The sequence below is a fragment of the Toxotes jaculatrix genome, chromosome 2 (genome assembly GCF_017976425.1).
Source record: "Toxotes jaculatrix isolate fToxJac2 chromosome 2, fToxJac2.pri, whole genome shotgun sequence".
In the NCBI taxonomy this organism is placed as follows: Eukaryota; Metazoa; Chordata; class Actinopteri; family Toxotidae; genus Toxotes; species Toxotes jaculatrix.
Window position 1 is genome coordinate 23,770,178 of NC_054395.1, and position 15,510 is coordinate 23,785,687.

General features: G+C 40.8%; 1 protein-coding gene across 1 annotated transcript in view; it reads right to left on the reverse strand.

Moving 5' to 3' along the window:
• scube3 (signal peptide, CUB domain, EGF-like 3) overlaps positions 1-15,510 on the reverse strand; it is a 68,528-nt gene that overhangs the window by 11,083 nt on the left and 41,935 nt on the right. The window contains exons 7-10 of the mRNA XM_041052836.1: positions 11,649-11,696; positions 6,841-6,957; positions 4,960-5,082; positions 298-414 (exon numbers count right to left, since the gene is read on the reverse strand). Coding sequence (XP_040908770.1) covers positions 298-414; positions 4,960-5,082; positions 6,841-6,957; positions 11,649-11,696 — 405 coding nt within the window. The remainder of the gene's footprint in view (positions 1-297; positions 415-4,959; positions 5,083-6,840; positions 6,958-11,648; positions 11,697-15,510) is intronic.

Below are 15,510 nucleotides of genomic sequence, written 5' to 3' on the forward strand. Positions count from 1 at the left end.
CATACTCTCAATGACAATTCCAACATCCTAATGTTTACCATGTGCAAGTTATCTGAACTTTAAAGAATGCTTTAATCTATCAGTTAAAACTCAGATACGGTCCTTAGTGTAACCTGTCAGTTGAAATTTAAATTAACATTAACAATCTATTTATAGTGTGGTTGTGTTTTTCCTGCCAAACATAACAGCAACTAATGGAGGGTTAGCAAAGAGGCGTGGGATGCAGAGGAAGAGTGATGGACAAGAGATTTACATCAACAGACAAGGCGTGGGGGGGCGAGAGACGTGCTGGCTCACCTCCGCAGTGTGCCAGGCCGTAGAGGACATAGCCTTTATGACAAAGGCACTGAAAACTTCCGGCAGAGTTGACACAAAAGTGGTCACAGGCACGGTCGAAAGAGCATTCGTCGATGTCTGTAAAGACAGAAAGACATCCTGTTAGGAACTTCTCAAACAGTGCAACAAATTACAAAAAAGATCTTTCGATTTTCAGACAGGACTTTCCCTGTCCTATCATGGAATGTTTTCCTCTTTTCATCTTTTGTATTGTATTCATTGTTTGTCATGAATTGCAGTGGGTCAAATCACACGTCGCAACAACAACAACAACAACAACAAAAAGCATTTTTTGAAAGGAAGATGTCTTCTGTTTGGTGCTTGGTATAGTGGTTGACCTCCTGCAGTCATGCAGTTTTCCATTTCGATGCACTGAAATGGACTTCTCAAAGTATTTTTGAAATAACAAGGGGCCGCAGCGGGAGTCAAAAGAAAGTCTGCTCTTCACCTGATAATAGGAGCTGAAGGGACTTTTTTTTCTCTCCCCACACAGAACCTGCCAATCACTTCCCCTTTTTTCTCCTCTCAACTACACTATAAATGACCCAGGACTGCTCGAAACCCCATAATCTAACTTCTCAGTCTTTTGTTCCGAGGACATATGGATAGCATGTGTTGAAAAATCATTGAAAAAAACACAACAATCATTGTAGTATTTAGACAAATATGTCACAGCATGAATGCAGATAAGAGGAAACCTGTTTTCAGTCTGTCTGGTCCTTCTGACCCTGTCAACCTCGTCACACCTGCAAATCCACATTGCAGCAGCTCCTTCCTGCCTGTCAGTAGCCGGTCTTATCTTTCTGAGCTTTTCTGCTCTCTTACATGTGCATCCTGATAAGTTGCTTAAATGTCATGGGCTCAAAGTCCATAAGGACTGATACATGAAGCTACAGGAGAGGGATGACATTTGGTTTTATTACGATCAAAGTTTCCTTTAATGTCAGCAATAATCTGTGTCAAGTCCAGGCAGCACATGCTGGAAGAAAATGGGGATGTGGTACAACTTTGCTGGATGTCTAATAGGCTAATATAAGAAAGATTCCCAGGATTTTCCCAGGAATATCACGCTTTCATCCACGACAGCTGGACCTCCTCTGGGTTATGAGGCAGCGCCAGCCACCGTCAAACAGATGAAGCAGGTATTTCACAGCAATTACAGGAGTTCAGTTAAATAATGGGTTACCTAGAAGAAACCAAGAAAACAGACTGACAAATCTTGCCTGCATAATCTCTCGACAGTACAGCTGAACCCTGTGCAGACCAGTAAAGACAGTTATTGAGGTTAATGATTGGCAGATCACCAAAAAGATGAAAAAGCACTGAGATCAAAAGCTTATTAAGTGATCAGTTTACAAAAGAACGCACAAGATTTGGAGGACATCCACTGGTTGATGTCTAACAGTTTGAAAAACCCCAGAATGTTTAACTGATGCGCACAAGACTCAACTACAGCTCATCTTGACAGATAGAGTCCCTCCCCCTCACAAAAAAATAATCACAATTTAAGTTGAACACATCTAACACATAAAACAACCTTTTAAGGTTTCAGAACATGATGCATTGATTCAACACAGAGAAGTCAAAAGGGACAACAAACAAAAATAAGAAGCACAACTTTAACTAGAACAAGCTCTTACAGTTCTTGCTATTTGTCCCCACTCGTGGCCCCGGGAGATTCATAAAAGCAACAGTAGATGAGAGCAGCATGGGCTGGAACATACTGTATGAGGCATTGCAAAAGTGACTGCTTTCTGCATATTAAGTATAAACTACGCTCTTTTTAGTGACAAGTCTAAAACTCTCTGGGAATTAGGCGTGGTGACTGAGTTTATCCTCAAAAAATGTGGCAATAAGTGACGCCAGAAGTCGATCTGCAACTTATCATTACATCGTTTTGTCTTGTGCCACGCTACAGGGTAGATGTGTGAAGACATCTGGGACTCCTACAACCCTTATTTACCAAGCATCTAAGGTGAAGTATGCAGTGGGTGAGCAAGACTACATCATGAGGTGATGTACGTGCAGGGGCCCATGGAAAGATTAAATAAGAACAGTCATATTGCTGCCTTGAAACTGCCTAAAGACTGAAAGACTAAGATGGAAATCACAATTCAGAGTTTCCTCCAATTATTTCTTCTCTATTCCCCCGCTCAGTTCATCACTTTAATTTTCGCCCTTGCTCAAAATAAAATTCTAGAGAAGCAAATGAGGTTGACTAAAACTAAAAAAAAAAGGTCACTGCTGTTTATACAGAACAGATAAGAGCTTTATCATGGATGTTCCCTCTGGAGAAAACATGAGGTATGATGAACATCTCCCTGAGTGCCCTCATGTGGATTAGGAGTGAGAAGGAGATGAGAAGGAGACTTTGGAGGGTGTTGAGGGTGGAGGAATGCCGACAGGGGCTCAGCAGACATGTCCCATCCTGACTTATGGGCCATGGTCCACTGACAGCAGGGAAACACCATGACTGTTTAAACCAAGATAAACCCAGAGTTCAGTTTACACATCTCAACACCTCGTAGACACAGCAAACATCTATTTAAGTGTCACTGATGTCACCGTGACACACCAACCAAGCACCAGCATCTATTAACAAAACTGCAGTACAATGGTTGTGTAATTACTGCAGGTGCACTTAATCTTCTTAATCTGCCTGTTCTGGATTTATGCTCATAAGGGAGATGCATGATGGGGGTATTGTATTTTCTTTCATTAATATAAAACCTCTGAAACACACAGTTATGTCTGGGAAAATTAAAGGGGCATTCCACAGATTTCACACATGAAGATCAGCCTGTGAAAATCGATGTATAATGTCTTCTGTGGCTCTTCAGGGGCTTTGTGAGCACTGAGAAAATAACCTTGATGGTGTCCACTTTGGGTTATTTTTCAAGTTGAGCTTGGAGAATTAAATTTTTTAAAGAGAAATTTTTGGTTATAAAGATATGGGCATTTATCAGGCAATGAGAGTCTCATAAAAGACATTATCCAACATTTATTACAAACAATAAAAATAAAAAATAAGTGATGAGCATAAGCATAAGTATAAGCATAAATTGAATTTAAATTCAAGGAAACATACATACATGGAAGCTCTATTAATTTATACTCTTTTATACACCTCAACGATTCTTTCGTCAATATTAAATTTGTACATTTCAGGGATTTACAGTACAACCAGAATTCACAGTAAAAAGCAGTAAAAGTCTGTGACTCTTTATTAATTTTGCTTTTGAATGTTTATTTTGTTTCTACTCAGACACATGGACTTTTAATACCATGGCTATCTTGCCTTGCCGATTGTACATTTCTTGTTGTATTATCGGAAATGTAGGTTCCAGTGCTGTTTGCCCCATCCTAAAGATTAATAGTCAGGATATCTTGGCTTCTGCTGCTTTGGTTTTGACCTTTTCTTTAAAATTTGTCTTTTGTGATTTCCCCAACTTTATGAAAGTGAAATACCAAATCCCTGGATCACCCCTTTAATTACAAATTTGCATACTAACATCAACGGTAAAACACCAGGAATCCCAGAAGCAGCGATACCAATCAGAGGAGAAATCATTAAGATAAACAGCTACTGAGAAGCATTTCGCTCGTTTTGCTCGATTCTCATTCAACAGCTGAGAAAAATGAAAGGAATGAGAGGAGAGGAAAAGAAGCAGACAGGTGACGCGGTAGTGTGGAGTGTGTGAGCCTGGCAACACCTCACTCAACAGAAGGTGAGCTTTATCACAGCTCTTCTCTCCAGACAAAACACACAACACCAAACAAGGACAACACTGTTCCAAAGTTGCCCCTGAGCACCCAAACAGCACATGGCTGAGTTGGTTAAGGCATGGTGCCACAGAAAACAAGCTGTGATTTACATTCCTACATGCACAGCGCACATTTTCTCAGTTATCTATGTTATTTTGGCAAAATAAACTTTGAACTGTTTGACTCCAAATAATGAGAGAAAGGCATTCCACCAAATATAGATACAAAGGGACAAGAAAGTGGCTGCAAAGCACAGCGACATAATGTATGTTTTGATTGACCACATAATGTTTGTGTACTGTGTACAGAGTGGTGTTATTCAGCGCAGCAATTCTAAACCCTTTGCATGACATTGATGTGTAGCAGGCTGGATATTGATTGACCACATCAATAAAGAAAAGAGAATAAAGAAATGGCATGTCATCTGTTTCTCCGCTCGGAGAGAGACTGAGCTCGGCTCCGCAGTTCTAGTCTGCCGGTCTTCTTTCACCAGATGTTTCTGTAGTGGCTTGATTCTTTCAAGAGCCAGAGGTTTTAGAGTTGGAGCTTTAATTTCCCACACCTGTGTTCAGCCATGGCAAACTCTTTATTTGTTCTGCAGCTAGTCCCTGCAGCTCCCGCTGAGTGATGGCTGCCACCAAATATAACAGACAAACAAGTCAGAGAGGCTTGGTTTGGCTTCTCTGCAGTCCAGGAGGGAACACATTTTTTGTGCCACTAGGAAGACTTTTTTGGTTCACCACTCCGTATTATAACCTATACTCTGCTTTAAGGGGGCTCTACCTAACAGAAGGTGCTCACGGTGTGCTTTGTGTTGGTAGTAATCCACAGGAAAACAGGACAAAATGGGCTTCCTACCTTGACAAGTTCTCTCATTGGTCAGCAGCTTGTAGCCTTTCTTGCAGCTGCACTCAAAGCTGCCCACTGTGTTTCGACACACATGATCACACCCCCCATTGTTCAGTCGGCACTCGTCAATGTCTGTGAACAGAAAATCACCAGGGAGAAAGGATACATCAAATCACACATCACAAACACAAAAAGGAGAGAAAATGAAATAGAAACCTGCAATATGTGAACACAACTGTTGTGAACACAACATTTATGTATCAGCTTTGATATGGGAAACTTGACAGCAGACAGTTGCCCATTTACATGTCCAGCAGACAACATTCACATTCATTTTGGAGTCATGTTTTTGGTCTCTACCAACTCCTGAATAGTTGGGCAACCTCTGTCTCTTCAGCTGCTAAATGATCCGCTATTTCTACCAGTTAGTTGCCAACTTGCTGGGCAGGTAGCTTAAAGTCTATAGTTTATTAAAACTTTTTTTTGCTGAAAACCGCTGCCTGCTGCAATCAAAAACAACAACACAACAGAAGCAGTGAGAGTGAATCAAAACAGTACAGTTATGGGCCACAAAACCACAAAAATGAACTAAGATGGTGTGTTAGAGCTGAGGGGAACTTCTGGGGTGTGTCTCCAAGAGCGACCCCTCTCAAATACAAGTAGTCTTGTGATCCATTGTTATTATAAAAATATTGATCATAACAGCTTTAACAGAAGTTCATAGAAAAGGTGTTAAATCTGAACAGTGAACAGAATAGGATGATTAGGTGTTTGGCTGTTCTGGCATGACAGTCTTGCAGAAACTGGAAATGAGCATCAGGGATTTCCTTCCTGGCACTCAGAAGGGATAAAATCAGTTTGTGTGTGGCTCTAATGGGCTGCAGCTCTCACACAGTAAAGCCTTATAGCAGTAAGACCTCTAAATCATCATTGTCCATCTCTTTCAGATTACTCCGCACTTTATTTCTGTAGCCAGTACCCAATCAATATATCATGTGTTCATCCCTGCGTTTGATGGTACTCTGCCTTGGTAGGTTTGGCAGCGGACCTAATTAAGTCTGAATCATCATCACAAATGAGGCATCTGTCTCTTGAGGGAGTCTTCATCATCTGGTTAAAATAAATGCATCAGAAATGGAATAAAATAATCCCTTCCTTGCTCCGTCTCAGAAGTGTCTGGCCTGCAGCGAAACCCTAGTCGTCTTGTGTCAGTGCTCCCACGATTTGTTTTCCTTATCTTTCCTCTCAAATCAAACTAATATAAGCCAACATGCTTTTCTCAGAGCTGTTAGTATAACATTACGAGCTGTATAAAGTACACAGATACACAGATTTCTACCCCTGCAAAGTCATCTACTCCGTAACTGTTGGTAGAGTTTTTGTCTCCTCAGTCTCCTTAATATAATTCTCAGTAAAGTTTGGAATTGATTTTATTAAATATATAAAAAAAAAACTTGCTACAATATGCAGGTTGCTTGAGTTGAGGATGCTCTGCCAACACTAAGAAAGGAAGATGATGGTAATGCACCGGAAAAACTGTCAAGAAAACCAGTGGCATGACAAAATGTTACTCAAAATATGCTGCTGAAAAGCAGAAAGTAGTGTGAGATTGGTGGTACCAGTAAGGATACAGGATACAGACTGTTAGAGCACTTGTGGGTGCAAAACAATGACAGTGTAGTCTATAAAGAGAAAATCCAAGTAGAAGGTTGGTGAAGGTGCTAATGTGGAGGGTGGCAACAGGGTAAATTTCTGATAATAACACTTGTGAGCTCCAGGTGGAAAAAGAAGCTCCAGTGTGCCTGGCAACGTGACAAGCGGTAGATTAATTTGGTGACAGCTGGACAGGTGCAGGTTGAATGCTGCCTGGAACCGTGGGTGATACTTTACCTTTGCAGGTCTTGCGGTCCGGCTGGAGAGTGAAGCCAACGGGACAGCTGCAGCGGACTCCTGTCACCGAATCATGACATGTGCTATCACAGCCGCCATTGTTCACTGCACAGGTCTCTGCAGGGAAACAAGCACTCACAGTCAGACAAACCCCCTAGAAAAATATGCAGTCGATGCTGTCTTGACCTACTTATTTTTTCCCATCCCAACAGCATACATGCGCACTGGTATAATAGTAAAAAGACAGACTATTATACGGTTATACAGCATTCATTTGTTGTGTCAAACAGGAGACAAAAATAACAAGCACAGCAGGCTTATAGGTGTTCAGAGGTAGAGGGGAATGAAGAGGAAATAAAGATTGAGAACAGTCATAAATACAGCAGCTGAATAAAGGAGATTAACAGAGGGAATTGGAGAAATGTTTGTGAGTAATGAAAGGGGACAGTCACTTAGAAATATTATAACACAGCCAAATATTGTATTTCACATGTTTTCGCCATGTGTGTATCTGTGTGTAAAAGTATGTAAGTGTGTGCATGTTTGCTTTTCTTTGGTCAAGGTGAATTACGACCTCCAAAAGTCAGTACTGCAGGACATCTGTCCTCCCCTCCATGATGAGGGTACAGGTTTGACTTCCAGACAGATACAGACAAAACCACCACTTTTTCCTGGTTTTGACAAAACCTTCCAGGCATTTTGGGGATAAAAAAGCAATTTCAGCTACCTGGCCCCTGTGTTGGCTAGACTGATTTGAAAAAAGGGAGGAAGTCAGTCAGGATAGGATAGCTGTGGTCTCTTCTCTAGACAGTGACAAATTTCACTGAGACTTTCATTTTAAGCAACAGTTCAGGAGAAATTTGTTCTCACAGAAGAGAGACTGGTGTTTTCCTTAATAGTTCTGCCAGCTTTATAGAAAGGCTCACACATTTCAGAACAAAAAAAAAACAACAACAACAAAAAACTCTTTGCGCCCTGGAACAATCACTTTAACTTGCCTTAAGGCAACTGGTCATCCACACAACTCATCACTTCTCTCTAATGGGCTGTAGGATGCTGGTTGGCAGCTCGTCTAAAAAGGAGCCAGCACAGCTGGGTTAGTCGAAGACTTCACGCTGGCAAGGAGATAGCAGCTCACACGTGGCACTAAAGAGGGAATGCAGCTGCACTGGTTTTTTTATAGAGAGCGAGGATCCCTTTGGGGAAACACCTAATCCTCTTCACTTAAATCTAAAACTGCACTGCCTGCAGCAGCCATAATGAAACTTTCTAAAGATCTTTCTCTCTCAAATAAAATACTCCACTGTAGACTGGAATTATGTATCAAAGCAAAACAGGTGCTTACAGTGATGTAATGTAATGTTTTATAGCTGTTTCGTAGACAACAACTCAAAACAGTTCAGTGGATGTTGTTGCTAAAGGCTGAACATGATGCATCGATATAACAGAACAAATTTCAAGTAAATACTAACACACGCAGCTAAAAAAAAAAAAAAAACAATAAAAAACTAAGTCAGAACTGTAAACACTGCTATAAGATAGGTTGTCTTATGTTAGATGACAATTTGCAGTATTTGTGACTTCCCTTTATACCCAAAGGCATATATATTGGTTGACTGGTCTCTTTTGCTGATACAGATAACCTAAATAATTTAGCTTTTTTTTTTTTTTTGCTGGTGTCAAATGTTTTCGGTCTAATATGACATTCTTGCACTGTTTGGCATTGTGTTTAAAGGGAGAGCATGCAACTTTTGAAAGGAAAAAAATAGCACAATCTTCCAGATATCAATTCAAATTTGAGTCTATAATTAATTAAACACGTCCTTCTAAGATTTAATACACTCAAGGTGGATCAATCTGCTTACGGAAGAGCACAAGGCAGAAGGGGGAGTTCCACTTAATACCTCAGTTCCAACCCAGGCTTGAGAGTACAGCACTGTGGGTTCACATAATTGCAAAGTGTGAGCAGAGACAGTTGGCAGACGAGACGATAAGACAGTGTCAAGACTTGCCTCCAAAACGCTTAGTCAGGCAGCCATCTCACCAAACTGTAATGATCATGTATTAAGAGAGCAAAGAAATATTTCTGACATTATGGTTTTGTGAAGACAGGCGAGAGACACACGCTCTGGTATGTGTGTGGGTTTGTGTGTTTTGGATGCACACCAGCCGCATCTAGCCTAGAGTGCACCAGGTTGGGATCTGCAATTACAGTAACAGTGGGCAGACTTTTGTAAATATTCTCCAGTGTGATGTGTAGGGTGTTTGGTCTAATGCTGAGCCTCTGCCGTATATGTTTCATACAGAGAGGTTCAGACAGTGTACATCATCTTTTAACAGAAGCCACAAGATTTATAGCTGCACCACTTGACTTACTTCAGAACTGTTGACAAGCAACCTCAGTGCAACTTGTCATCAGCCATTTAAGATGACCGCAAACAAAATACGTCAGCGGGTTAGTGGGCAGAATTCACAAAAAGACACAAGACTACATTTCCCTGGGTGCTGATCACTGGGAATAAATCACTTTAGTCAAAAAGGTCTTTTTATTTATTAATATATTTTTTTAAGGGGAAAATACTGTGTTTCCTTGACCAAACAGCAAACATGCAGCTAGAGTAAAGGTATTCAGAAAGTGTAGGGGTTATTGGACAAAATCCTAGACTGGAGCCTTGAGGTGAATGCCCTCTCAACATTTAACATAAACCACGCAATAAGAAAATAAAACCATGAAGAACAGTCTGCTAATGTTCTCTAGAGTTACATCTGTGAAAACAAACCTCAACACTAGCAGGATGCAAAATGTCTCTTGCACTTAATGTTTCTATTTCTGAAAAAAAGAAAAACAGAAACTAGGGCACAAAATCCTGAAATAGGTCAGTTATATTGTTGCATGTGGGGAACTCAGTGTTCATGTACATACAGTAGTAACAACTAGTTACTTAAAACACGATTGTTTCGCTTCTTACCTTGAACAGACTACTCCTCTGAGAACAAGCCTCCTCCCTCAGTTTCTTACATGGTATAATTAAATCGTAAATCTCTTTGATGTATCAAGGTTTGATACATCCTCACAGATTTATGAGTTTATTTTTCCTGGCATCTTTGCCATAGCTATTAAAACACAGCTCATCCTGAAAACTGAGCTGAATTGCATTAGTGATATTATCAAAATGCAAAGTTTCAATACCCCCACATGTGCTCCATTGTTCATTTTGCTGCAAATGTAGCGAAACAAATTACTTTTGGCCACAAAATAGAAAAATAAACTGGACTGGAATGACACTGATTTATTCCCTGTAATTGGTTATTTTCACCATTTTAGGACACAAGATTTCATGTGTATGAAAGAACAACTTGAGAGGGATTCTGTGTTTTATCTTGTGTATGAAGCAGTGCTGTATCATGGACACATTACTGGCTCCCTCACCAGTGCTAATAGACCATGATGTGGGAGTTTAGGAACACTGTGGCCAAGTGTTTGAAAGAGTGCAAGCTTAATTTCGCTTATTTCACTTGTATCAAAACACAAATAAGACCAAAGTCTTTGGTCTGCCTCATGGTGTTATGGAGTTTTGACAAAGGCTACTTGGCTCTTGTGTTAATAAATCCTTATTCAATAGACAATCTAACTGCAGAGGTGGAGAAGGCAGTGAGATGCTTTGCTTCAATAAAAATACCAGCAGACTCATGCTAAAAAATTTTATTACGAGTAAAAGTATCAGTCAAAAGAATATGAAGTATCAAAAGTAAAAATACTTTAGCCCCTGTGACAAACCTATTACTATAAATAATAATTATATATATTATTATACATTTTAGCATTAGATTATTAACTAACGTATCAGCATGTGAGCAGCATTTTGTTATTGTAGTGTAGAGAGGTTCCCACTCTGGGGGTCAGGCCCATCTAAAAGGTCACATGATAAATCTGGGGGGTGGTGAGATGATTAATGGGGTAAGGTTAAAAACCGGGGGAAAAAAATCTATACTTTTTTTTTTTTTTTAACTTTTCTTTGATCAGTGTGTTTTTGTGTAATATTGAATCATTTTTTTCTTCTTTGAGCTTCCATTGGTTATTTAAATGAAACCATCTGAGAAGTTAAGAGGGGAAATGTCTCTTTGAAGGAGCAGCTAACAACTCATCGACATCTGGGACCCCAGCTACACACTGCTTTATTGTAAGGCGTCACATGCCAAAAAAGGTTGAGAACCACTGGTTTAATCTTTAATAACATATTTTGTTTCATAAGTTTTTCATAGAGTTTATTTAATGTAAAATCTTGACCTGAAAAGTAACTCCAGCTGTCAGATGAATGTGGCGGAGTATTTGCCTCGGCACTGTGGCGGAGCAGAAACATAAAATAGCATCAAATGGAAACATTCAAATGCAAGAACCTCAAAACTGTCCTTAAATACAGAATTGGAGTGAATGTGCTTAGTTCCACCACTTTCAAACTGGCATGAAAGATGGGAAATGACTCTGACAGGTAAAATTTTGACAACTGCAGATACAGTATATCTGTATCTCTTCATATGATGATATAATGTTCATAATGCTGGTCAGAGGCGCCCTGTTTGCAGCTGTGTTTTGAAAAGGTGTGGTTTGACACGGGCAGCGGTTGTTATTGAGAGGGCATTCACAGAAGGAAGAGGAAGGTGGGGCGAGGAGAGTCAGAGGTCAAGGGTCAGAAGGATGATGCCCCTGTGGGGAGGGGAAGGGCCTGATCAGTGTCTGCTAGGTTAGCTTCCTCTACTCCCCACACCCACAGACCCCAGAGAGAGGAGTCAGAGGAACACATATTTACCATTGGGGAACAGCTGTGGGGCTGCCTGGGACTGGACACTCCTCTCCCCTGCATGCACACGCACACACACGCACACATTGTAAAAACACCACTTTAGTTCTCCATACACTTGAACCACACAGCATTCGCGTGTTATGTAAATCATGAGCATGTGACAAGAACTAATCTGATGCAGTATACTGTACATCCTGCTTGCTCCTATGCTCCTACCCGTGATATCTTGCATGAATTATGGGCAAGACTTCTGTTTATCCCTTTCACCGAAGCAGCGTCTGTGAGAGTTAGTGGCACGCTGCAGGTGTTGTTTCTTAGAGATTTTTGGAAAATAAATTACGTTGGAACGCACCCTGTCACTTCTTAAATGGGATAATGTCGCAGACAGCGGTTCAAAGCCCGTAATTCATGCAAGGTATCATGAGGCTAGGAATAAGGAGGATGTGCACTGATGTGAGGCAATCATCTCTCCCGAATTAAACACGTCATTAATGTCCATTGATGCCCACTGGAGGTGATAATGACATGAGAGAATGACATTGTGTTGTTGCAAAAGAAAAGACTCTTACTGGTAACAACTGGGCAAACAACAGTGATTATTTTCCAAATGCTAACAACAAACTGATGATGACAGTTCCTCGTCTAAAATGAAAAGGGTGACATTTCAAGGCAAAAGTGTTACCTCTCAACATGCAGTCATGCAAACAAATATTTCCACACACAGTGCAAACAAAGTGCAGTGTTGTCGTTTGTGTGTGAGATGGGGCTTTCGCTAGTTAGTATGAGCACTGCGAGCCTTGACAGACAGTGTGAGTGGTGGTTAGTGCTGCAAGCTGAAAGACAGGGACAGCCAGATACATGTCTGCGCTTTATGATATGTTTTATGGTCGGATCATTTCAGAATTAATGTCATTGGGCTGTTGCGTCAAGTCTCTAAACACTGTCAGTAACCCAGCTGTACAATTTATGTGTCACTAAAAAAATATTTCAGAAAGTAAAAGCGTCTTTTTGTTTGTACCTATTATATAATTTATATCCAACTGTGACTGGGCTTCAAATTTTACAGACCAGGTCTCCCCAGTGAATCCACTCAATGTATATCTAGCTTTACCTTTACACTCAACTACAGGCACACATTTTAGTATGTAGACCATGTGCATTCACCCATGATATAGCTGGGGTGAGGGATTGGGATTTAAGGAACATTTTCACAGTGCAGTATGAATTTTGTGTTTCTCTCTGCACAGTTTCTGTTATGTTTCAAAAAGTATTATTTTAAAATAAAAATAGCTTTCATTATCTCCCCTGTAATTAACGCACATACTTTCTGAAACAGTCACTCTGACATCCACGGGCCAGAGCGCTTTTGGAGTGCCAGATGGCGAGGTAGATGTAGATGCTCAACTCTGACAATAATGGACCAACTTCACAAAGCATGCACAGTTTACAACGGCTGCCATGTTTCAGCCAACATGTCCCAGTCCCATCATGCAGCATACAGAAACAACGGTTCACAGCAGTTAGAGGACAGACAGCAATGTCCTATTAGATACCTTTGAATACACCAATGTGAATGCACAGACCACCCGAAATGAGAGCAGTGTGTTTATGTTATGGGCATATGCATGTAGACTACATGTGTTTACATGCATGTGATGCATGCATGCTGTATATGTATTGTATGTTTGTGTGGTTGTTTGTATATCTTTCTGTGTGTGTGTGTGTGTGTGTGTCTAGCACAGTGTGGCCAACTCTTCAGATGATTGAACTCCTGAGCATGTCTGCATCTGCCTGCTATTTGTGAATGTTTATGATTTGCTGTGCTAACAGCATGAATGCTTCCACATGACGGCTGCTCCTTCTTGATATCTCAACTGACTTGATACACAGACATTATATACAAAAATCAACCTGATTTTTCAGTCAAAAATCTGACTTTAAAGTTTGAGTAGGCCATTGAACAAACATCTCTAAAAGTGTGTGTGTGTGTGTGTTTGTGTGTGTGTGTATGTTTGAGAGAGAACAGTCCGTGTGTGCCATCCATACAAGCCTTCCCCACATTAACATTCTCACCTACAGTTTGCACAATATCATCAAAGGTGAGATAGGAAGGATAAAGAAGCAAAACTACCAACCAGAGCCGCATATGCTGTATTATTACAAAATGCATGACCAAGCCTGGGTGAAGTGAGACACCACATAATGGATGAAAATGTTGCAGAATGCATATGAAACACCCCACAAGATGAATTGAACAGTGAAGCTTCAGCATACTGAAAGAGCCCACCGGACTAACGACGAAGCCACTGACAAGGCAAAAGCTTCTTTTGTAATCATGTGTCATGTTTCTTTTGGAAAGTGGTATGCAGTGACTCGATAAATCATAAATGCCTCTAAATCAATAGTCAGGCAAAACATGAAGGTATTTTCACTTTGTGCGGTTGCTATGGATACCCCCTTCACTCTATATATCAGTACTATTTCCGAATGCAGTGGCTGAGGAGTAATTATCACTACGTGCTAGGCAGACAGCGCATAAAAATACAACAACTCCGGCAAGCAATTTTCATCTCATTTGTGACATTTAAGACTATTTGAAACTTAATTCAGGATTAGAATATGATTTCTGTCTGCTCAACGTAGCTGCAGCTGTTGCCTTTTGTAACAAGTTATATCTATCAAGAAACAATAATCATTTTTGGCTACAGGGTTAAGGTTATTGTATTAAGACCAACCTGAAATATCTGTGTAAAGCTATGCAGCTGTTTAATTGTTATATAGAAACAACAACAATTTCAGCACGCATTGCTTTTGAATCATTTTTACATGGTGGAAACTTTTCAGAATTGCAGTTCTAGTGCACGGTAACAGTGCCTTACTGAAGGTCTTCCAATATTCTTGTCACTCACTCTCCCATCAGTGGTTCATTTGGCAGACTGGTTGTTTTATTGAGGTTTTATTAACTAATAGAGTGTCTGGGAGATGGAGCGCCCCGTGTCGACCGCAGAGCAGCCCTCCCTCCAGCTCTGTAACCCCAGACTCTGTGGGGGAAATCAGAGATTTTAACTGGCTGACTGCTTCTTAATCTGGCTCACCGAGTGTACATTTGCTCTGCCTTGAGAATAAGACAGGCTAAGACATATAATTTGGCTGTGGTCAAGTTTGTGGCGTCCCCCTGGCCTAGCAGGGTACAGCAATAATGACAGGTTGGCTGACCAGACCTTGACATAGGTCTGTCTCTCATCAGGGCTGTGGTAATAAAGGGGATCCAGAAACAGTGAGCTAATCAGCCACTACCCAAATCAAACTCTCAAACTTAACAGCCACCAAAACCAAGCAACCGCCTCACCAGTCTGCTCTGCAGGCGTAGCTTCTAATTCTATTACTATGTTTGTCTTCCTGACAATGAAAATATGTCTTACCCAACTCACTGAAGCTCGCATTAGAAACCCAGCTTACTAACACTGCAAAGTACTGGCTAAATTGGTTTAAACCGGTTTGTACTGTAAACAGAACCTATTAATGGCACTTTGGTTAAACAGGCGGATAAAATAAAGGCCTGTCTGTGCAATTCCGCATGGCTAAACACAGTCCGTGCACATTTATCAAGACCTGTGCTTTGATTCTTCTGAGCCTGCAGGTCGCATCTGATGGAAAACTGCCCTTCAAAGCGGTTCAATATGTCCGAGTAGCTGAATGATTTTTACTCAACTTTAGTCAACTGAGGCAAACACTGATAAATGCCAGTGGAAGGTTAGGTCAGGTGTGTGAGTTAATCCCCAACGGGAAGCAGTGGAGGAATTGACCAAAGGGCTAATAGAAGGTGTGCGTCTGACTGCATGGCTGAGAAACAAAGGAAAAGGTAGAG